Source organism: Bison bison, unplaced genomic scaffold (genome assembly GCF_000754665.1).
Source record: "Bison bison bison isolate TAMUID 2011002044 unplaced genomic scaffold, Bison_UMD1.0 scf7180017864525, whole genome shotgun sequence".
Taxonomy (NCBI): Eukaryota; Metazoa; Chordata; class Mammalia; order Artiodactyla; family Bovidae; genus Bison; species Bison bison.
Genome location: NW_011495076.1, coordinates 2,402,557 through 2,425,401, shown reverse-complemented (window position 1 = coordinate 2,425,401; position 22,845 = coordinate 2,402,557). Strand labels below are relative to the sequence as shown.

Genomic DNA, 22,845 nt, shown 5'->3' with positions numbered 1-22,845 from the left:
TATCTTTGAAAAGCAACAAGGCTCTTTTAAGCATCCTGTTTTATTTAAACCCTTCAGCTTCTAGTGTCAACAAAAATATTGGGTAATCATAATAATCAGTTACTTCCTTTTGACAGGACCATCAAAAGATACAGTAAAACTTTTTAAAGTAATAAACTGTGTTGCATTAATCATTAAAATGTCACAAAGCATTCTGTTAAAATCTCTTATCATTTGACTTTAGTGAAAAGAAATTATACCACTCTTTCCCAGTTAAAACATTTCAGTCCAAGGACTTGAGCTGGTGAGCTGAAATTTGTTCTCAGAGAAATGTGTTAATAGGAGACAGTAGTAAGTAGACAGATACTATATTCCATAAATTAGAAAATCAGCACAAATGCATTCTAAATGAAACAAACAAAAGAAGAGTTACAAACATGGAGAAGGCAAATTCAAATTGAAAAGTTTCTTCTCAAACACATTCTAGTCTTTTCTATCAACTGCAGAATATTTAAGACCCCACACTCAATTACATCACAACATTGTTTATTATGTGAATTTTTTACAATACAAACAAAAAAATACAGAAATGCAATATATGAATACAGCTAAATGCAGAATGGTGACTTTTTTTTCTTTTCAAGAGGCCATGATTCCCATTTCTAGTAAAATAAAAGAGACTGCACATAGGTAGAAATAGGTTGGTTGTTAGCTTCACAATTTTGCCTAGAAATGATCTATAAATGCATTTTCCCCCCTGCTACTTACCATAAAGTGTAAAAAGGGAATTAAAGGAAAGTTTCCTTGTTGGTTCCTATCATATGAAAGATGCTATATTCTATTTTTTAGCAGGGCCAATATATGGAAAATACCTAAATTAAATGTTATTACAAAAATGAAGCAGTAATGAGATTCTGGCTAAAGAGGGTACTAAATGAAAATAATATATATTTAAAGAATTCAAAACAAACAAACAAAAAAAAGGTTGTTATAAAAAAGCTCTAGGTGCATTGTAAGCATATAGGTTTTTTTTCCATGTGTATTTTTAAACAATGGAAGTGTCAAAAAATAGGGTCAACTGTGTTAGACTAAATTACATTATTGTATACGCTGCATTGAATGGAACCTCTGTATTATAATTATCATAAAGAAGCATAGTTTGCATCATATTATGGCAATTTATCCTCAATGAAACCTTTCAGAGTCCTTTTATTTTGGAATATCCTGTAAACAATCAAACCACCAGAACATGATTGTACAACAGTAAAATGTTTTCTTGCATTAAATTGAAGACATCTGTTTAATAAAAAAAGAAAAGAAAAATGTAGGAAAGGTACTTAGAGCTGTTAGTTTCTAAGTACACAACAACCCTAGACAATTCAAGGCATCTTAATCTCCATCAAGAACAAAAAAATAATAATAATAATTTTTGTCATGCTGTTAAATCCATCATTAAGGATAAAACCGGTGCAAATTGGTCAAACGGATCCAACAAACACTGATGTCCAAGCTGGCATATTGGCAACTAATACGTAACTGGTGGTCAATAGAGGGTTTAAAAGATCTTCCCTTTTTTCTTGTTCTTTTCCAAGGTTCTAAATGAGTAAACGAAAACAATCAAAATGAGTAACTACTTTACAAACATAGATAACATATGGTAGCAATAGCTAAACCAACTACAACTGTGTTGGATTTTCAACTGTGTTACATTTTTATTTTAAAATCAGAAGATTTAGAAGTTAACAATAAGGACAATGCTAATCTATAATATTTTCTTGGACAAATATTTGACAAAATTCTAAGACAAACAGTAAGAAATATGACAAAAAACCCATTTTTTTATATAAAAACGATTTTTCCTAAATGAAATAGTACAAATCAAAAAAGGTCAACTGACATCAAGTAAGGGATCCTCTTCTCCTACAGCCATCTGCATTCTGAAATGCTTTTTTTCTCACAAATAAATTTTTGTCTTTCTTAGGGGAAAAGTTAATAGACACATTGTGTTACCAAACAAATGTCTAAACTTGTAAATGTTTAGCAGTGAGGGTAAATTACAGAATCCTTACAGGGAAGCAACTTTTCAGTTTTAAATGGGACTAATGAGGAAAGAAGAAGACCAAAGTACAAAGACTACCCAATTTTTGAGTAAATTATGAGTAACTAATTAGCCGCATTAGAAACTAGGTATCTAAAACTTTATCTTGATGAAATAATCCAACAGAATAAAAATATACCTCTAAATGTATAAAAGAGAACATTGCACAATGCTCTCTCTGTTTGTCAAAAATTACACACAACCATTATGTTCAATATTTGACAGGAAGAGGTAAACAACTAATTATGGTGAGTCAACTGAAGAGAATGTTATGAAGGTACTAAATTATAATTATGAAGATTATTAAGTCATGAAAATGTTTACAGTGGAAAAAATACTATTATAATACAGTGCATCAATCTATATAAAATATTCATCCATGAAAATAACTTGTGCTTGGGATGTATGATAGTGGACAATGTCTTAAAATATTAATGTTTTTAAAATAAATAGGAAAATAATTCTTTAAAGCTAATACACATATTTCTTGGGAATCTGATGTTAGATACCTTGAAGAGTTCTGTTGTTCTAAAATACGTTGTTGGGCTTCCCAGTTTGCTTTCTCATCTTCAAACTGACGACGTTTTTCCTCTAATTCTTTGTGCTGTGCTTCCAAATTCTTTTTCATTTGCTCATGGCGCCGTTGGAGCTAGTTCAAAGCACAATACATAAAATAAAACTGTTTGAGAAATCAGAAATACATTTCATCCATGCAGTCTAATGTTAAAAGCTGAGCATTCAGTTCTTATGCTATAAATTCAGAGTACCACGTGGAAAGCACTGTCTAAAAATCCTCTTTCTATAGGACTTACCACCCAAAATGCCAGGGACCAAAGAGAATAATCTTGGCAAACAAGGGGTTTAAAAAAAAAAAAGTACAATAAGCTACAGTTGTGTAGCACTTTATAATGGGCATATTCATATCTTTATCATCTCATTTTTCCCTACTCACAAACATGTAGGAAGTTGGGCAGAGCAGACACCACTGTTCCCACTCCTAGATGAGCAAACAGTTGCAGCGGCAGAGTTTACGTCACTTGTCCAAAGTCATTAGCCAAAGTGGCAGAACCAGGATCTGAACCTGTCTCGTAATTCCAAGTTTAAGAACGCGAGACAAGTGAAAAGAAAGCAAATAGGTAAGAATAAAAGAGTTACAAGATGAGGAGATAAGGTCCCTGGATTCTTATAAAGCAGCGGTTCTCAAACGTCAGTCTTCATATGAACCACCTAAACGCTTGTTAAAAATATAGAATCCGGGACCTAACCAGAAATACTGAATTAGAATTTCTGGGTTTTTAAGTCTAGAAATCCACATTTTCAACAAGCCCCCATGATTCTGAAACAGATGGTTCTTTCTATATTGAGAATTAATGCTGCAAAGAATGCTGGCTGAAAGATAAAAAACACACATGCAAAGTAACTGAAGAAACAAAGAGCTTATCTAGTGGTTCATTACATAGTCCATTTAGGTACTAGTCAATACATTTCTGTGGAAAACAATCACAGCAGAAAATAAATAAATAAATCTAACTATCTAACTACATCAAATAACAACTATTTATTAAAAACTTTCAGATGTCCAGGAATTATGTTCTGTTAAAGACTGTATTACATCAATGAGTTAACATCTTGAATTTGGATTATAATTTTGCATACAATCTGTTTTCTTCGTTACTTCATAAACCCAAAAAAGTGACTTCATATTCATTTCTATTCCAAATATTTCATGCAATTCCTACAAAACTAAACCATCTAAGATATATTTAAGCAAATATGAATCAAATTTGAAGTAACATCTTCCTGATGATAGCAAACACATTACTAAAAAAATGTCAGAAAACAGGAACATAGGGAAATGCCTTTAATTATTAAGAGAAAGTGCAAAGGAATTATATACACACAATCCAGCATAGTTACTTCTGAGAAAGAGAGAGAGGATACAATAGGGGAGAGAAACAGAGCTGCCTCAAATGAACTGATGATGCCTTATTTTTTAAACTGGGCCGTAGGGTTACAAGTGCTCATCATTCTTTATCTGGACCTTTCTATCACATATACATTTTCTTTTGTGTTAACTGCTGTAGGTTAAAAGTGCAGGTCACAAATCCTTCACTTTCTAGAAATTCTTAGGGTTAGATGGATTACACAGTTCAGGATTTTTCAGATTTCCGAAAGCCAATTCTACTTAGAAAGGTCTATTTACTATATTTACAAAACAACACCTGGGCTGTCTAAGGTAGCATCTATAAAAACACATTTTTTATTTTTGCAGCAAGGTATATAAATATTCACATCAAGTGGGGATAAAACTGTTAGTTCTGTTTCTGGCTTTGCAGTTTTCAAAGCTTTTAAAGATTCGAAATTGTGGCTACATGATTGTGGACTTGTCTAGGATTGAGAGCACAGTTAAGTGCATTCAAATAATGACTTACAGATATGCAGCACTGACCAAGTTAATTTATCTTTTCTCTCATATAAAAAATGGAAATGAGATAATAATATCCACCTTGTAGGGCTGTGGTGTGGATTAAATAACATAATCTATGAAAGATGCTTAGTACTGTGTCTAATACACTGTGCTGCAGGATATTAGCAGCTATGCCCCAAATATATCTAGCACTTGAGAAAACATATTATACAAGGTTAAATAGATTTCATATGGCTTACAGAATTAGGGGAAACTTGGCCCACATGGCTTTACAGTTTCTTTCAATGCTAATGAAGACTATTCTTCAAAGAGTAATTAAGTGTTACAAAACTCTTTTCACCATTCACAGTAATCATTAAAACTCTCAAAGGTTCTATAACTACAGTATCATAATTGCTTATGACATTTACTCTTAGGAGGAGACCCTAAAATATGTCTATTTCAAATGTAAATTCAACTCCTTTTAGATTTTCACTGAAACCTAAGTGTGGAGATACTGCAGACTCTTGATTATTCCTGTTTTTATTTACCTTCTGAAAGGGATTCTCCAGATTACTTATTAATTGGTGAAGGGGTAGAGACTCAAATGGATAGATTTAATAAAAACCTAATTAATAAAAAAAACTTAATCTCCTAAATGTCATCTTAATAACAGGTGCCCAGGATACTAGTTCTGCAGAGTTGGCAATCTTAAACCTGGAGAAGCTATTCTGTATCCCCACTCAATTAAACACATATTATAAATGCAACAATAGTAAGTAACTTTTTTGTGATAAGAGATTACATGAAAAGCTCAGTAATTTGAGAAATCTAATGTGGAATAGAAACACTTCCTCAAAACTATTGAATACTCTGCATTCTGTCTACTCAATGGATTAGAGTACTTTTGTCATACTATTAGAGTATGACTAAACATATATTTCGGAGAAGGCAATGGCACCCCACTCCAGTACTCTTGCCTGGAAAATCCCACGGACGGAGGAGCCTGGAAGGCTGCAGTCCATGGGGTCGCTGAGGGTCGGACACGACTGAGCGACTTCACTTTCACTTTTCACTTTCATGCATTGGAGAAGGAAATGGCAACCCACTCCAGTGTTCTTGCCTGGAGAATCCCAGGGACAGGGGAGCCTGGTGGGCTGCTGTCTATGGGGTCGCACAGAGTTGGACACGACTGAAGTGACTTAGCAAACATATATTTAGTCAAAGAAAGCTTATGTATTTTATGCAGTAATTAATTACAAAAGCAAAGAGACCAACTGTAAGGACGTAACAAACTAACCTGAGTCTCTTCTTAATATGTTTAAATACCAGTATTATTATATTAGTGGATCCACATTTAACCACTGAATTTTGTCATTAAAAGTAATTTTTAAAATATTTCATATTGTATGACTGATTCATGTTGACGAATGGCAGAAACACAATACTGTAAAGCAACTATCCTCCAATTAAAAAAATTTTTAAAGTATTTCATATTAATGTCATCCTACATATTTAAAAGTAATTTTCAGCACAATGATAATAAATCTATGCTAAGAAAACATCATACTGAAATTGTTGATTTGTGTTTACCTATAGTTTCTTCTCCTGTTCTTGGACATCAAGCCAAATATACTTTATAGATTCTTGTGTTAAGTGTTCTTTTTCCTCCATCTTTTATTTATTATCACTTACAGATGGATATGTCTTCATGATCTTTTTGATTAATAGAAACTAAACATATGCTTCAACACGTAGAGGGATTCTAAGGTAGCAGAACAGCTTGATGGAATGCTTTGTCACTACCCTACCTGATTTTTGCAACTGAATTACACTGACACTAGGGTTACATAAGGCCCAACTCATCTACAAAAATCACATTCCTTCATTTTTTTTGTCTGTAATTTATCACAGCATGCCCAAAGTTTAATTAAGGTTCTTTCTTTCTCCATTCAAATGCAAGTAAGTCTGGTCAATTATTACTATCCTAAAATTAGTTTTTATTTTTGTATCTACCCAAAACTCTGTTACTTTCTTATATCGACTACATGGAAAGGCTTAAAATTTCATTTCTCATAATTTTTAAACTATAGCTAATAAAATTTATTTTAGGTATTCTACTATGTCTTCCTACCAAGTATACTTGTATCTAAACAGATTACTAAAATATATATTATTGTAAATCACATGCCAGTAAGGTGATGCTTAAAACTCTCCAAGCCAGGCTTTAGCAATACGTGAACCATGAACTTCCAGATGTTCAAGCTGGTTTTAGAAAAGGCAGAGGAACCAGAGATCAAATTGCCAGCATCTGCTGGATCATCGAAAAAGCAAGAGAGTTCCAAAAAAACATCTATTTCTGCTTTATTGACTATGCCAAAGCCTTTGACTGTGTGGCTCATAATAAACTGTGGAAAATTCTGAAAGAGATGGGAATACCAGATCACCTGACCTGCCTCTTGTAGAAATCTATATGCAGGTCAGGAAGTAACAGTTAGAACTGGACATGGAACAACAGACCGGTTCCAAATAGGAAAAGGAGTTCGTCAAGGCTGTATATTTTCACCCTGCTTATTTAACTTCTATGCAGAGTACATCATGAGAAACGCTGGGCTGGAAGAAGCACAAGCTGGAATCAAGATTGCCGGGAGAAATCTGAATAATCTCAGATATACAGATGACCCCACCCTTATGGCAGAAAGTGAAGAGGAACTAAGAAGCCTCTTGATGAAGGTGAAAGAGGAGAGTGAAAAAGTTGGCTTAAAGCTCAACATTCAGAAAACGAAGATCATGGCATCCGGTCGCAGGACTTCATGGCAAACAGATGGGCAAACAGTGGAAACAGTGTCAGACTTTATTTTTCTGGGCTCCAAAATCACTGCAGATGGTGACTGCAACCAGGAAATTAAAAGATGCTTACTGCTTGGAAGCAAAGTTATGATCAACCTAGACAGCATATTAAAAAGCAGAGACATTACTTTGCCAACAAATGTCTATCTATTCAAGGCTATGGTTTTTCCAGTGGTCATGTATGGATGTGAGAGTTGGACATAAAGAAAGCTATGTGCCGAAGAATTGATGCTTTTGAACTGTGGTGTTGGAGAAGACTCTTGAGAGTCCCTTGGACTGCAAGGAGATCCAACCAGTCCATCCTAAAGGAGATCAGTCCTGGATGTTCTTTGGAAGGACTGATGTTGAAGCTGAAACTCCAATACTGTGGCCACCTGATGCGAAGAGCTGACTCATTTGAAAAGACCCTGATGCTGGGAAAGATTGAGGGCAGGAGGAGAAGGGGACGACATAAGATGAGATGGTTGGATGGCATCACTGACTCAATGGACATGAGTTTGGGTAAATTCCGGGAGTTGGTGAGGGACAGGGAGGCCTGGCGTACTGTGGTTCATGAGGTCGCAATGAGTCGGACAGGACTGAGTGACTAAACTGACTGACTTCCCAGGTGGCTCAGATGTAAGACTCTGCCTGCCAATGCAGGAGACAAGGAGATGTGGGTTCAATCCCTGGGTTGGGAAGCTCCCTTGGAGGAGGAAATGGCAACTCAGTCCAACATTCTCGTCTGGGAAACCCCATGGACAGAGGAGCCTGGCAGGTTACAATCCATGGGGTTGCAAAGAGTTCGACTGAACACACAGAGGCACATTAAATTTGCATATTACATGTGAAAAAATCTATAGGACGGTTACATTATCAATTTTATTCAAGACATTATTTTGAAAAGGAGTATTCTGTCAAAGGTGAAAATATATGGTTAATTACCTCAGCTTCAGAGTCCTTCAGTTTTTGAACTTTTTCTTTGACCTTCATCTCAAACACCTGTTCCATCTCCATCTCCATCTTCTTCATTTTAGCTACATGTTCCCTTCTTTCTTCTTCCATTTGTGCAAGAGGGCTCCTATTATGAACATTAAAGATAATCATTAAATGTCTAAAAATGAAAAGTGTAATATAAAACTCTGAAAGTGATGAAAACAAATGAGCTGCTGTATGCCATTACTAAATTCTCTGCTTTCTGTTTTTTGAAAACAAGCTTCAAAAGAAGCTTTTAATTATTCTGACACCACCTTAAATAACATAGAACACAGATTTGAAGTTTTATGTATGAACATATGAAAAAATTCTTCAGAAACTTTTAAAATGAATATTTACAATCTAGAACTTCCTTCCATGAAGTTTCATAACCTGAAGTCTCCCCAAACCTAATGCATATCAAATCTAAAGAAAACACATAAAACAGACTGTATAAGGAAAATGGAAAAGACACATTTCCTAAATACATTCTCAAAAAGAAAAACTAGAAGAAAATTAATTTTTAAACAAAATTTTAATATGAAAAAATGGTATTGAGTTAATGGAGGAGGAGGAAGGGAGGCAGAAAAAGAGAGCATCAGAAGCAAATGATATCCTGACATTTCTGAAATGCCAGAAAACAGACATTAAAAAGTAGTTCACTCTATTAAAGTCCACAGACTCAAATCTCTGCACAATGTTTTCCAAAATTTTATGTTGAAAAATACTACAAATATGCTTTATGTGAAAGCTAGTATACTTTTAGAGAAAAGAGAATGGCAAAGTAGCAGCAACCTACTACAGTCCCAGAGAAGAGAGAAAAGTGGGCTCTGTAGCCTTCAGGATCTCTAAAAACCTATTCCAATACACTGGGACAGCTTAAAAGAGGCAGGCCCTTCCTTTTCTGACTTTGTTGATAAAACACATATATTGCGCTTCCAGAAAAACAAACTTTGACCATTTAATTGCAAACCTAAATGAATAAAGTGGTTAAAAAAGTTAAATTGTGGCTTAAAAACAAAATCAGGCTTTGTATTTCATCTATAACTTCAAGGCTAGTCACTTTAATCTTGATTTGACACACTCTGATTATGGTGACTTCTCTCCTTATGAGGCTGAATATTTCTGACCATCATAGCACTATTCTTCCCTATCAAGGAGGAGAACAAGAGACCAAGATGGAATGTATTAAATGAACAACAGGACAGAAAGAACACTGCCTTACTGATTTTTCTTAGCAAAAAGGAAAGACAAAAATGTGATGTACCATTGTGACCAAGAGGATTTGTTTTTGCAATTAGTGTAAGTTAGAACAAAATGTTACTTAACTAAAGGATATTTCTTCATCAAAATAACAAACCTGCAGTATGTTTTAATAATTAAACAATTAATCAGAAGTTCTGAAAACGAAAATAAACCAAACATTAACTTAGGAGAATCAACATTCAAAAAGCCAGGTAAACTGGAACAAGTTTTAAAGTGTAAATATCATTATTTCACTAAAAGCTGATATATTTATGGCAGGTATTTTTAATATAGGTGCCTCAGATCTCTTGGGCAGAGTGTCAATGAATGTCCTGAAATCATACAACAAACGTGTGTGTGTGTGTTGTGTGTTCATACAAGCATTTTTTCTAGTAATAGGGTTCAAAGCTTTTGTTTGATTTCTATAAAACTCACTTCTGCCATTCTCCAAAACACTTTTAGGCTCTAGGAAAAAAATACTCATAAAAACGATTTTTGAATTGGCCATCTTAAATAACTGAATATGTTAAGCAACTTAAGACTACCCAACAACACTGTTGCAACTTGAAAATATATTGTAAACATTAAATAAATTATAAGTAAACACTAAAATTTTAAAAAATTAAAATTCAGATGGAATTGTGATTTTAAAGTTAAATATATATTCTCACTAATAATAACCTATCTATATAATACTCTTTAATTTCATCCTTGGGAGGAATAAGCCAATCCATATAAATGTAAAGAATTTGTAGTATACTTTGCACATGAAAAGGCTACCTACCACCTTACTAAGAGTGGAACACTGTCACCTAAATTATCATTTAAATAACTCTTGGAGGAAAACAGAAGACTGTAGAGCTTTGATGTTTTAAAATTTGTTTTTAAATATTAAAAATCTTTACATACTAAAACTGCTTATGTCTTTGGAAAAACAAATGAAATGTCTTCAAGTGTGCCATATCTAAAAGAACAAAAAATACAGAGACTTATTAGCACACATAAATGGAGAAGAAAAAGGTAACCCTCTCCAGTTTTCTTGCCTGGGAAATCTCATGGACAGAACAGCCTGGAGGGCTACAGTCCATGTGGTCACAGAAGTGGGACATAACTTAAGTGACTAAACATCAACAAAACGCACTTACAGTAAACCACAATAAAAACAGCAATTAAAAGCAAATCCACAGATTTTACAATTAAGGGGCTCAGCTGGTAAAGAATCCACCTGCAATGCAGGAGACCTGGGTTCAATCCCCGGGTTGGGATGATCCCCTGGAGAAGGGAAAGGGAAAGGATCCTACCCACTCCAGGACTGTGGCCTGGAGAATTCCATGGACTATAGTCTGTGGGGTCACAAAGAGTCGGTCACAACTGAGCAACTTTCACTTTCATGTTCCTAAAACAAAAGTTTATGGCCAAATTTGTTGAAGATAGTTAATTTCTTTTCCAAATTCTGTTACTAATCCCTATACCAAATCATTATCAAAGTAAATATGCTATGCAACTATCTTCTGACAGTCTGCTCAAATTTCTAAACCTATTTACATATGCATACTTTTAAAAAGATGTTCAATATTTCACACTTGAGGTACTTTGTACTTTGTCTTTCAACCTTGTAAAAATACTTGCCTCTAAGAGTGATATTTCAGTGTTATAAGAAAATAGTCACACATATAAAAAATTAATTTTTTGAAGACTCTTACCAGTCAAAATGACTTTGTAAATCTAATTGTTAAATTAATTAGCATCTCAATCTAGTCATCTTTATTAAAGTGCTATTTAGAAAACCGTAATACAAAAATGTGTTTATAATGCAGAAAACAGGAAAAAGGATAACTTTTTGTCATCACTTTTTTTCAAATGAAACTTTATTAGATAGCTAGAAAAACCATTTAAATTATTTCATTGTCTGCCCACTTTTTAATGAAAATGCTTGTTGACACACATAAACCAGCTAAAGCTTATAAACTTAAACTTGTTAGAGAAATTCAATGTAACTCAATCAAAAAAATAAAAAGACCCGGTAAAAGATTTTTAAAAAAACAGGCCAACATAACCTGAACATCATATTAAATCCTCAAAGATGCAACTTAGCTTCTTTTAGGGATCTTTTCAAGGAGATCCTGATAAATGACTTACCCTTTTCATGTGACCAATAACAGAATCACAGCAAGGACCACATTTAAGGCTGACCTAAGACCCTACTGTGGTTGTGTTATACAACCTACATTTTGGTTGTATAAATGTATAAATGCTCAAATGTATTACATTTTGAGCAAACGAAAAGAACCAAATTTCATTTAAATTATATGTGGTCTTTCCTGAAGAACTCATTAAGCAAGTACATTTACATACTTTTGCTTCTTAGTTTGGTGGTTTGGCAGGTCACTATGTATATAAACATGTAGCAATTTTCATACAGCATTATCCAACAGAATTTCAGTTAAATTAAGGATTTCAAAGAGCAACAAAAGTTTCCAAACATTTTGGGAAACAATAGTTACTAACATTTTATTTTGCCAAGTGAGAGTGTTAAAACTAAACATAAATAAAACAATACCATCATCATATTTTCATGAAAGGACACATGAATAAAAGATGTAATTTAAAAAAAAAGGGGAGGGGATTTCAGAAAATTGTCTTTATGTATCTTTAGATCAATGAAAACTTTGTCATGTACCAAAGGAGTTATGAGGATTACCCTTTGGAAACCTGTATTTTCAGCCATTTCTATGAATTCAGTTATTGATACAGATGGAGAAGGCTATAGAAAACAAAAATAAAATTAACATATGGGAAAAAGGTAACCACAACTTAACCATCTCAATAAAGCAAAACAAATACAGAAATAGAGTGAATCACACAAGTTTTTTGGCTTCCCAGGGCATGTAAGTTATGTTTATACTATACTTTATTAGATGTGCAATAGCATTATGTCTAAAAAAATAATAATGTATGAAAAAGTAAAAGTGTTAGTCACTCGGTTATATCCGATTCCTTGTGACCCATGGACTGTATAGCTCACCAGGCTCCTCTGTGGAATTCTCCAGAGAAGAATACTGGAATGGGTAGCCATTCCCTTCTCCAGGGGACCTTCCCAACACAGGGATCAAACCTGGGACTCCTGCATTGCAGGCAGATTCTTTATCATCTGAGCCACTAGGGAAGCCCATAAAGAACACTATTCCAATTTTCTATTGAGTAGCCAAGAGGAATTTGATGGCAACGAAATAATATGATTTTTTACTAAATAAATAATGCCATTCATGGCAGGAATTGATATATACTTACTTAGTAAGTTGCCCTTTATTCTTGTTATTATCAACTCCATTATAAGTCACAGCTGCCAGTTTTCTGCTCCGGTAGTTCTCATAGTGTACATTATTAGTGACATCTTTCAAGTCCTGCATATGTGTTCTGTCATAAATAAAAGACACATAAATAATTTGCTTCTATTAAAAAAGCTTTGGTGTAAATTCAAAATTTTAGCAAACAAAAAATTCAGATGAAACTTTTCAAGGAAGACAGCATTTATCTGTCTTCACTTACATGTAAGGGGAAGCAAGATACAATGAGCTAACTTGACATTAATGGACATTTAAGTTCCAAATTAAAGTTTAGAAGCCATAAATTCTCTCAAAACATTTACTAAACAATGACAATGCTAGAGAAAAGTATTTACCTTTACAGTATATTATTTTATTTTACTAGAGAAGGAAAGGTAGATTAGTTCCTACTGAAGTTCAGAAACCTAAAAGAAATTGCTTTCCTTAATATTTCCTTAATATTACTAATATTTGAGTTTTTATTCAGGTTAATATATAGGAATACATAGATTACATATCAAGTTGGATTCAAACTGGGAAATTTTAATTTTGAATAAATTTCTGTTTATTCCAATTGTCTGGTAAATGTGGTATTCTGGTTAATGAATGTCTGCTCATAGCAGACATTATCTATGATACATAAAATCAATATATAGGAGATACCTATACATGAGACAATTTTACCATTCCCTAGTGTTTCAAGATGCTAAAAGACTCCTGTGAGCTGCTCTATTGTATCCTTTACCAATGCAATATTCTTGGATATACACGGTGTGGCAGTACTCTGTATCATTCTATCTTCCTTTTTGTCATCATCCATTCCTGCATTTCTAATCCCCTTTCATCTCTACCACTTTACCAAAACTCCCTTATGAGAGACAAACATAAAGGTGTTATTCTGTTTTTATTCTGCCTGACAGCCAAGAAACATTTACTATTACTTTTCCCTTTTGTGATGGCCAATTACTATAATTCATCCTCTACTGAACATTTTTGTGCAGTTCTCTGATAGTTTACTCCTATTTCTAAGACTGGGTTTTCCACAAGTCTCATTGTCCTTTATACTCTGCCCCTTAATGAATATACACTTTCTATGGCCACTGGAATTATCTAAAGCTCTATCCTTCTCTACTTCTGTCAAGTCAGACAGTTTCTTACTCCGAGCATATCCAATGATTGGGACTGAATTTGTCACTGACTCTCAAACTTACTTCAGAGTTCTTCCATTCTGCTTTGGGAGCTCTCCTGGCAGTCGAAGTCAAGCCACTCTAACCCAAGACAACCTTCTCCTTGGCTGCCAGTCTTTTCTATGGTACCAGTATATGTGACAGGTGACAGCATATAACCTCGTCAACTATAAACATCCCCTTTTACAAAACACGTGCCAACACCTTTTGCACTCTTGCCATACAGCATATAATGGGCCCTGCAAAAAACTTATTTGGAGCTGAGATGTGATAAACTTGTTGATTTTCTAGGACACATAACTGTTTTCAATTTCTCTAAGTAGAGAATAATAAAAACAAATAACCATGCCAGTATAAAACAATCTTTTTGTAATTTTAAATATCATATATTACCTCATCAACGCATCATTAAAAAAATCATTAAAGGACCTGATATAAAGTACTTAGTAGCTGAAATACAAGATATATAAAATAAGGCGGACTTATTAACTAGCTATTAAACTATTTTTGTTAATGTCATTGAACACTTTAGATAATGAAAGATTTTTCCCTTTCACTAAAATAACCTTTTTTTATGATGACTTGGTTCTGGTATTTTTCAGGTTATAAAAGTATCTATTTCCACTTAATTAAACACATTTTATTTTACTCTTAAAAATCAACTCATTCTTCCACACTTAAAATAATCAGTATTCTCTCCACAGTTTCTTGAATGTATTTATCTTTTCCATTTCCTGATTGCTGATACTATACCATTCTCTTCTCTCCTTTTGTTTTCCTTCTCTATTTGATTTTGGCACTATCTACTGCCATATCCTGAAATTATTTTTATCAAGTTTTCCTCTTTTCCATTGTCTTCCTTGCTTTGTCTGCAACAGTCAGTTCTCTAAATTAGCAAAATGACATAGCTTTGAACTTGGGTCTTTCTTAGAAGCAATCACTACTCCTGACTTTAACCTATAGGATTTCACTTAATTGGAACTCATAGACATATGGAATATTGGTATTGATATTTCCTTCAAGTATTTATTAAATATCTACTAGGTACCTTTATCATAAAGACATGAGCTACATACCATATACCTTACCTCTCCTCTGAACTTAGAAGGAAAAGCAATAAAGTAAAATATTCCTAAACTTATTTTCTAAGTATATTTATCAAGGATGTTTTACACGTTTCAAAGACTATAAATGAAAAATTATGTTAAGAGGCAAAGTAAACATCTAGCAGAAGTTTAAGTGAACACTTATGCCTTAGGAAAGAAAAAACAAGTGTGCTAAAACAAATTTAACAAATAAATGAAATTTTTATTAAGCAAAATTGCATAACCATCTACCTCAAGAAGTTGAAGACAATATCTTCATTCTACTTGATAAAAATGTTAAGTAGGATAACTCCCAATCCCACAGTTAAACATCTGATGACTCTATTTATCTTAATCCATCTTAAGGTAACTATTTTCATAAATCCTTCTCTATCTGGTTCTGCTCCATGAAAATATACTACTTAATACTTACTCTGAATTTCTTTAATAAATGTAAATGTTATCATCATAGCATATATCTATTTATATATATCATATATAAAAATTATGTAATATTACATAATTTTAGAATTTTTAATATTTCCACACATGTATGATGTCTTGTTGCTTTCCTGTAGGAATGGTCCATTTGCTTGTAATGCTTGTATACTACTGAGTCCCACTCATCAGAGAGGAGGCTGCATACCTTCAAATGTTCAAAGTCTGGCTAGTAACTAGCCTTCCTTTCTATAGTATTTTAGGTACATAGGGAATTACTGACTGCATATATAAAAAACACGTAAGACAAAGTTAAAGATTATCATTGCTTCAAGCACTAGGAAAGTAGCATAGATTTAAAATTGAGGAAAATAATAAAATCAAAGGGAATGCACTGGCAATTAATATTTATGAAACATTTTTTACATATATAAAATCATCAGAGATTATTAGTTCTTCTGAAGTCACATTTTCAAAATGGAAGAGAAAGCAAAAAGATCGTAGTAGAACCTGAAGCACTGTTTTCTCAAAACCAAGGAAGATGAAGATCCTTTCATGTGCATTTGCTCTTCTCCCACGGTGAGGCCTGGCAACCGCTGCGGCTGAATTAACACCATCATCTACTTTCTATCAGAGCATCTAGTCATGAGTTCTTTTGAGAAAAATCAATTACATGGCAATCTCAATTTCAAAATTCACTCCCATCTCTTTTATATTTCTTGAGGTAGCTGCTGCTGCTAAGTCGGTTCAGTTGTGTCCGACTCTGTGCAACCCCAGAGACGGCAGCCCACCAGGCTCACACGTCCCTGGGATTCTCAAGGCAAGAACACTGAAGTGGGTTGCCATTTCCTTCTCCAACGCATGAAAAGTGAAAAGTAAAAGGGAAGTCGCTCAGTCGTGTCCGACTCTTCGCGACCCCATGGACTGCAGCCTACCAGGCTCCTCCGTCCATAGGATTTTCCAGGCAAGAGTACTAGAGTGGGGTACCATCGCCTTTTCCTCTTGAGGTAGCAGTTGGACTCAAATTGTCCCCCTCACTTTTAAGAATGATCTTGTTGCTGTTCCATGATTTCCAATTATCATCAATATTCCTGTTACTTCTACATAGCTAAAGAAATTCTTGTACACTGGGAAAGTGGAGAGTAGTATGAAAATGAAGAGACATCAACTTAAGATGGACATCTAAAACTGGAGGCTGAAAAGAATAGTATGTATTGAGGGTCTGGAGAAGCAAGCATGATGAGAGAGGGAAAAAAGAGCAAAAGGGTATGAAATAGCATAAAGAAGGAATTTATCTCTCCATGAAAACAATGAGGTTCATTTTGATCCTCTTTTTGTTCCGTCTCTGGGTCTTTTCAACTTTTTCTTCAGAATTTCCTCTCTGCTGTTAATTTTCTAATTCAGGTCCTGGTTCCTCTAACCAGAATTAACTCAATGTCCTGTTTTCACATGATTTCCTTCTCTTTCATCAGATGTACAAGGTACAATTTAGGACTAATGTTTTTCCCTCCTGGGAGGAAGATCAGTTTTTCACAGTGTTTCAGTAACAAAAATGCTCCACTCACCAGCTACTAAGCTGTGTATCTTTTAAATATTTGAAGTCCAGCTTCTGACCTAAAACTTAAGCCTTCTCTTCCAGTTTCCACAAGCTTTTCACATTAAAGAGGAGCAAAAGCCTGTTCCTTTCTACTTTCATATTTCTTTCAGTATTAAACCGCAACACAAACTACAATGATTGAAAGACCCACTTTCCTATATATCCCTAGCCACACAGCCTATTTTGTATTTTTCCTCTAGAGTTTAAAACCTGGGCAAAATAATCCAAATTTGTCTCTAGGCAGTGCTTGCTTCAGTGCTAGAATGAAGATACCAATTTAAATTAGCTAAATTTATAGAAGACAAAAAACTAAATCTGAGACTAATTTTATTTAGGGAAAGTAAAATCTGTGCTATTTTCATCACTGTTTACACTTACCTTATCAACATATTTCTTAGAATTGTAAAATCACAATGTTCACCATTTTCAACTACAAAAAAAAAAAAATCAGACCATATGTATTACTTTCACTAAACCCATTCTTTTCAAAGGAAACTGGGTGTTAACAATGAGAGAATATACAAAATATTAAATACCTTAGGTCAATGTTTCATTAAGACTTTAACACTATAAAATAGTACTTAATGTTGGGGGTCAAGGGTGGGTGAGGAATCACTTTAGAAAAACCACAAGTTAACCAAAATGAAAACCTAAGCCAAGAAACTTTAATGTTCCTTTTTTTTTTTTAATGTATCACTAAAAGGGGGATAACCTAAAACTAAAGATACAAAGCAATTTCCTCTGTGCAGTTTTCTAAGGTCTATACTAGTTTTAAAGTCTCAGCTCAGAAACTGAAGGTTACATGGTGATGAAAAAAGCTGAGAGTGAGCACAGTATCTCTAGTTGGGAAAGTCACTCGTAAGAACATTAACTTGGAAAATATCCTAAAAATTATGTATGTTTTTAATGTTTTAAATATCAACAAATTATAATCATGACTCAAACTTCATTCCAAGTTACTATAACACTGAAGATTAAATATTAGTATAAACCAGTATAATGAACACAAAGTTTGCGAAACATGTCTAATGCCAAGAAGGCTTCCAAGAATTAGAGAGTATTATATTGCTGTTTAAAACTCCTTTAAAAAATTAGTATAGAGGATCTCTTAATAACAAACTTTCTTGCTCTAAAAATGTGATGCCAAGAAGTTGACTTCTGCCCTGAAGAAAGCAAAACGCAAACGTTTTAATTGGGCTTCTGACAGTTGTTCTCATTCTTTAAGGTTCTAGACCCAACTGAGACTCAAATAAAAATGACAGGCCTTTTCTCCAAAATTGTTTTCAATTTCAGAAGGTTTATTAGATCCCTTGGAGCAATTTTTGGGCCCCAGGTAAAGAACCCCTGCATTGTAAGTGTGTTTTCAAACAAGAAAACAGGAATAGGCTTAATGGTGAGGCAGAGGTGGGAGGATGAATACTGACAAGTGGCTTCTAAAGTACTACAATGTTAAGATTTAACACATACTTGCCTGACACAACAGGACATAAGGTCTGAGAAATGAAAGAATGTATTTAATAAGGAGATGAGACTCAACGAAACTGAATTCAGATCTTTGAAAATCTAGACTATATCAATGCAGTATGCATATTATACTACTTACAAAATACAAATTTTTATAACATTTGTGAGATCTTATAGAAAGCCATTCACTGAAGAAAACCTTACCTTCTGCAACACCCCAAGGATACTGCCTTCCTCTGACCCTTTTTCCATTAACTTCAATGATAGTATTACTACCTACCACAGCAAGAGGTAAACGGTCCTACAAAACAAAGTATTCTTATTCAAATACATCTCTGTAGTCCTCACAAATTCAAGAATAAAGAAGTTACATTACTCAACAGGTAAGCAAAAAACATTATTACCCCAACAGTTTTTGCATTCACTTTCATCGGTCATTCAATTACTATTAGTAAATTGCCATTGTATGGCATTGTTACCAATGTAAACAATAAACAAAATTATACTTTCACTAAAATTTAAGAATACTAAGGCATATACTGATCAGATTATTTGTTAAAGCATCATTCCAAAAAGAAGTGTTCCATAATGGAAAATTTTAAAAGGGTAAAAAATACATTGGCAGCTAGAAGGAAAATAATGAGGCTTGTGGCTAGTTTGCCTACTTGATCATAAATCAACCTTAATAGCTCTAGAAGCAGACAATGTTATTAATCAATGTATCATTTTTAGATCCAGGGTACTTAGGAAACCACTATAAGTTAAAAATACAGAAAATTATGTCAGAATAGATTTTTATAAAAGAACAAAATAAAACATATGTTTGGCTCTTAAAGAATAAGCATAATAGTACTTAAGAGCAAATCCTTTGTCTTCTCATTATGCTTCCCCTTTCATTCCCATTACCTGTTTGTTTCTAAGGGGAAAATTATAAAATACGAAATCAGTTAATTGAAAACCATCTGAAAACAAGAACTGTTACTTATCTCTCTATTCCATATAATACTTTATTATACATAACAGTCAAACAACAAAGTTAACCATAAAGGTGAACTAAACAGTCAATAATCTCATTTATTTTGTTAAATCAATTGTTTAAAAACATTTATATATGTATATGCCACATGGCATGTGGGATTCTTAGTTCCCTGACCAAGGATTGAAGTTGGGGCCCCTGAAGTGGAAGTACAGTCTTAACCGCTGGACCATCAGGAAGTCGCTATAAACACTGCTATTTCTGGTCTTTACAGCAGCTATTATAGATAGTATTGCTGCTGCTGCTGCTGCTAAGTCGCTTCAGTCGTATCTGACTCTTTGTGACCCCATAGACGGCAGCCCACCAGGTTGCTCTGTCCCTAGGATTCTCAAGGCAAGAACCCTGGAGTGGGTTGCCATTTCCTTCTCCAATGCATGAAAGTGAAAAGTGAAAGTGAAGTCGCTCAGCCGTGTCCGACCCCACAGACTCAGCCCACCCAGCTCCTCTGTCCACGGGATTTTCTAGGCAAGAGTACTGGAGTGGGGTGCCATCGCCTTCTCCGAGATAGTATTGCTAAGGCCCTAAAATATGTTAGTATATGTATGGGAATGAACCTACCTTTATCTTTTTAACAAGCTTATTTTCTTCTTCATCATCTGTCTCTGGGAATTCATATATTTTAATTTTATGTTCTTGGATTTCTTTCATTATCTAAGATGAAAGAGGAAGTCAGTAAAAGAGCACCACATATAATTTTAGACATTAGCTTTATTTTTATTATACTCTTCTTAAATTTCTGAGTCTTTAGCTCCAGTTCCTTTACTGTTTTTCAACAATGCAAAATGTAATTTAAAACCAAAATAGTATGCTGGTGTTTTTTTTCTATAAAGTTTATATGTAAGTACCATTCTCTAAATCCAATTGCTTCAGAAATGTTAAACTTATAAGGTTACAATACCCAAAGAGTTCTAAAAATGAAGTAAGAGTCCAGAAACAGCTTCACTAGTTGATTTCTACTCTAGTGGTTTTGGGTCATTTATTTATAATGCCTGAGATACCTTTAGACAAATTCTTACCAACTATTTTATTCAGCTGAATCAACAGAGCTTAAACTCACCTAAAGTTTTTAGCAGAATTGAGCAAAGGTAAATAAAATTAAGTATAACACTGGCTCTAGGGGAAAAAATATGTACTTATCAGAAAATATCCTTGCATGTACGTGTGGATACACACACATCAAGGAGCAACAGATAAAAGATCAGGCAAGCACACAGGGAGAAAACACGCCCTGGAAATTAAGAAGCTAATGAATTTATAATAATAATCAATGAGAATACAGAAAAAAAGAAAGACAACTTACTAGTAACATCAGAAGTGACCTCAAATTAATTTATTTTGTCCAAAGTCACTCTAAATTCAAATAAGAATACAGACATCCAAATAGTGTTGAATTACCTACCCTATTCAAACTTATAACAAACAAACTGATGGCTAATAAACCTAAAACTAGCTCCCTGCCTGTACTGGTGGTTTAATGTTACACTCACTACCAGGGTCCCCAGCAGCAGTAAAGGGACCTGAAACAAAATGTGCTACACGGCTACCAAAGCAGACAGAATTGCCGTGGAAATAAACAAGACCACCTATCTTTTATAACTGGGTTATGTATCTAGTTAGAAAAAAAAACCTAAGAATAAATGATGAGGTGTCAGATTATGTGCCAACCTAATGTTGGCCAAAAAGTTCATTTAGGTTTTTTGGTAAGCTTTCTGAACACACTTTTTGGCCAACCTGATACATGCCTAGAAGAAAAAAGAAAGACTAGTAGCTAGCTCTAAGAGCAATGGCTTTTAGTCAGAGGTTGTATATTAAAATAGCCCAAGTGAGCTTCTTCACGATAACAAATACAAAGCTGTATTTTAACCTACAAAACCAACTAGTAGAGCTGTGGTCCAATAACTCATTTTGAAAAAGTTCTCTACATGAGTCGGATAAACACCTCTGGTTAAACACTACCTGTCCCTGCCCCCCTGCTTTTTTTTAAAGAATAAATAAAGAAAAAGTAAATTGACAACCATTGCAAGTGACCAATTTGGAAGTAGAGATCACTGCTTATTCACCTTTTTTATTTCTTCATTTTTAGTACAATTCCAAATTAAGATAAAAGAGAAATATTACTAATACTATATGATTAGTATCTGAACTTAGAAACAGCAAATTACAAAATAAAAATGGAGCTAATAAATGTAAAATAAAAAATTTCCTGGTAGAAATATCAGATACAGTAAAAATGATGTAGTAAAACATTCTAAAAATTTATACAGATTTAACACAATTTCAAAGCAAATTTCCACAGGTTTTTGTTTTTCTAATAGTTTTCAAGTTATTCTAAAATTCATACTGAAAAAGATGAAGAACCAAAGTACTTTGTTACAAAAAACTAGAAGGACAGTAAGAGATAATAAACTCTAAAATCTATTTTAAAATATTATACAACTTAGCTTCAATTTAAAAGACATATAGTGCTAGATGCTCAGTTGTGTCCAAGTCTTTGCAACCCCATGGACTGTAGCCTGCAGGCTCCTCTGTCCATGGAATTCTCAAGAATACTGGAGTGGATAGACATTCCCTTGTCAAGGAGATCTTCGTGACCCAGGGATCAAACCCAGGTTTCCTGCACTGCAGGCAGATTCTTTACTGTCTGAGCTACCAGGGAAGCTCTTAAAAGACATAACACTGGCCTAAAATTTAAAAATAGGCTACTAGAATAGGAAAGTAGTTCTAGAAACTGATCCTACCATTTCATAAGATACAATATATAATAAACCAAAAACATAACACTGAGGGAAAACTAAACCCCTGCTTTAAAATGTTCAGCTTTTCTGGAAAACTGAAAGTTAAAGACATTATTAGGCATCACCTTAATCCAAAAAAGTTTAAAAAAAAATAATGACAATGCTGGCAAGGCACTGCAACAAACATACCTGTCATAAAAGGAATTTTGACTGTTTTATTGAGAAAGCACCAAGACAAAATGGGGGGGGGGGGGGAGGGGTAATAAAATAATTATACCCTTTAAAAAGTAATCCTCTCCCCAGAAATTCAGTCTAGGAAAGTAATACTTCTATAAAGGGTGTGGGGAGAGGCAGTGGCACAAGCTATACAGAAAATCTAAAATGGAGCTTCCCTTGTGGCTCAGCTAGTAAAGAATCCGCCTGCAATGTGGGAGACTGAGTGTG

The 22,845-nt window shown here is 34.0% G+C and overlaps 1 protein-coding gene across 1 annotated transcript in view; it reads right to left on the bottom strand.

Moving 5' to 3' along the window:
- Positions 1-508: 508 nt before the first annotated feature.
- The window catches only part of SEPT7 (septin 7), a 99,479-nt gene continuing 77,142 nt past the window's right edge, over positions 509-22,845 (bottom strand). Inside the window, exons 7-13 of the mRNA XM_010831148.1 lie at positions 20,225-20,317; positions 18,835-18,931; positions 17,545-17,596; positions 12,825-12,950; positions 8,259-8,394; positions 2,587-2,726; positions 509-1,574 (exon numbers count right to left, since the gene is read on the bottom strand). Coding sequence (XP_010829450.1) covers positions 1,535-1,574; positions 2,587-2,726; positions 8,259-8,394; positions 12,825-12,950; positions 17,545-17,596; positions 18,835-18,931; positions 20,225-20,317 — 684 coding nt within the window. The 3' untranslated portion in view covers positions 509-1,534. The remainder of the gene's footprint in view (positions 1,575-2,586; positions 2,727-8,258; positions 8,395-12,824; positions 12,951-17,544; positions 17,597-18,834; positions 18,932-20,224; positions 20,318-22,845) is intronic.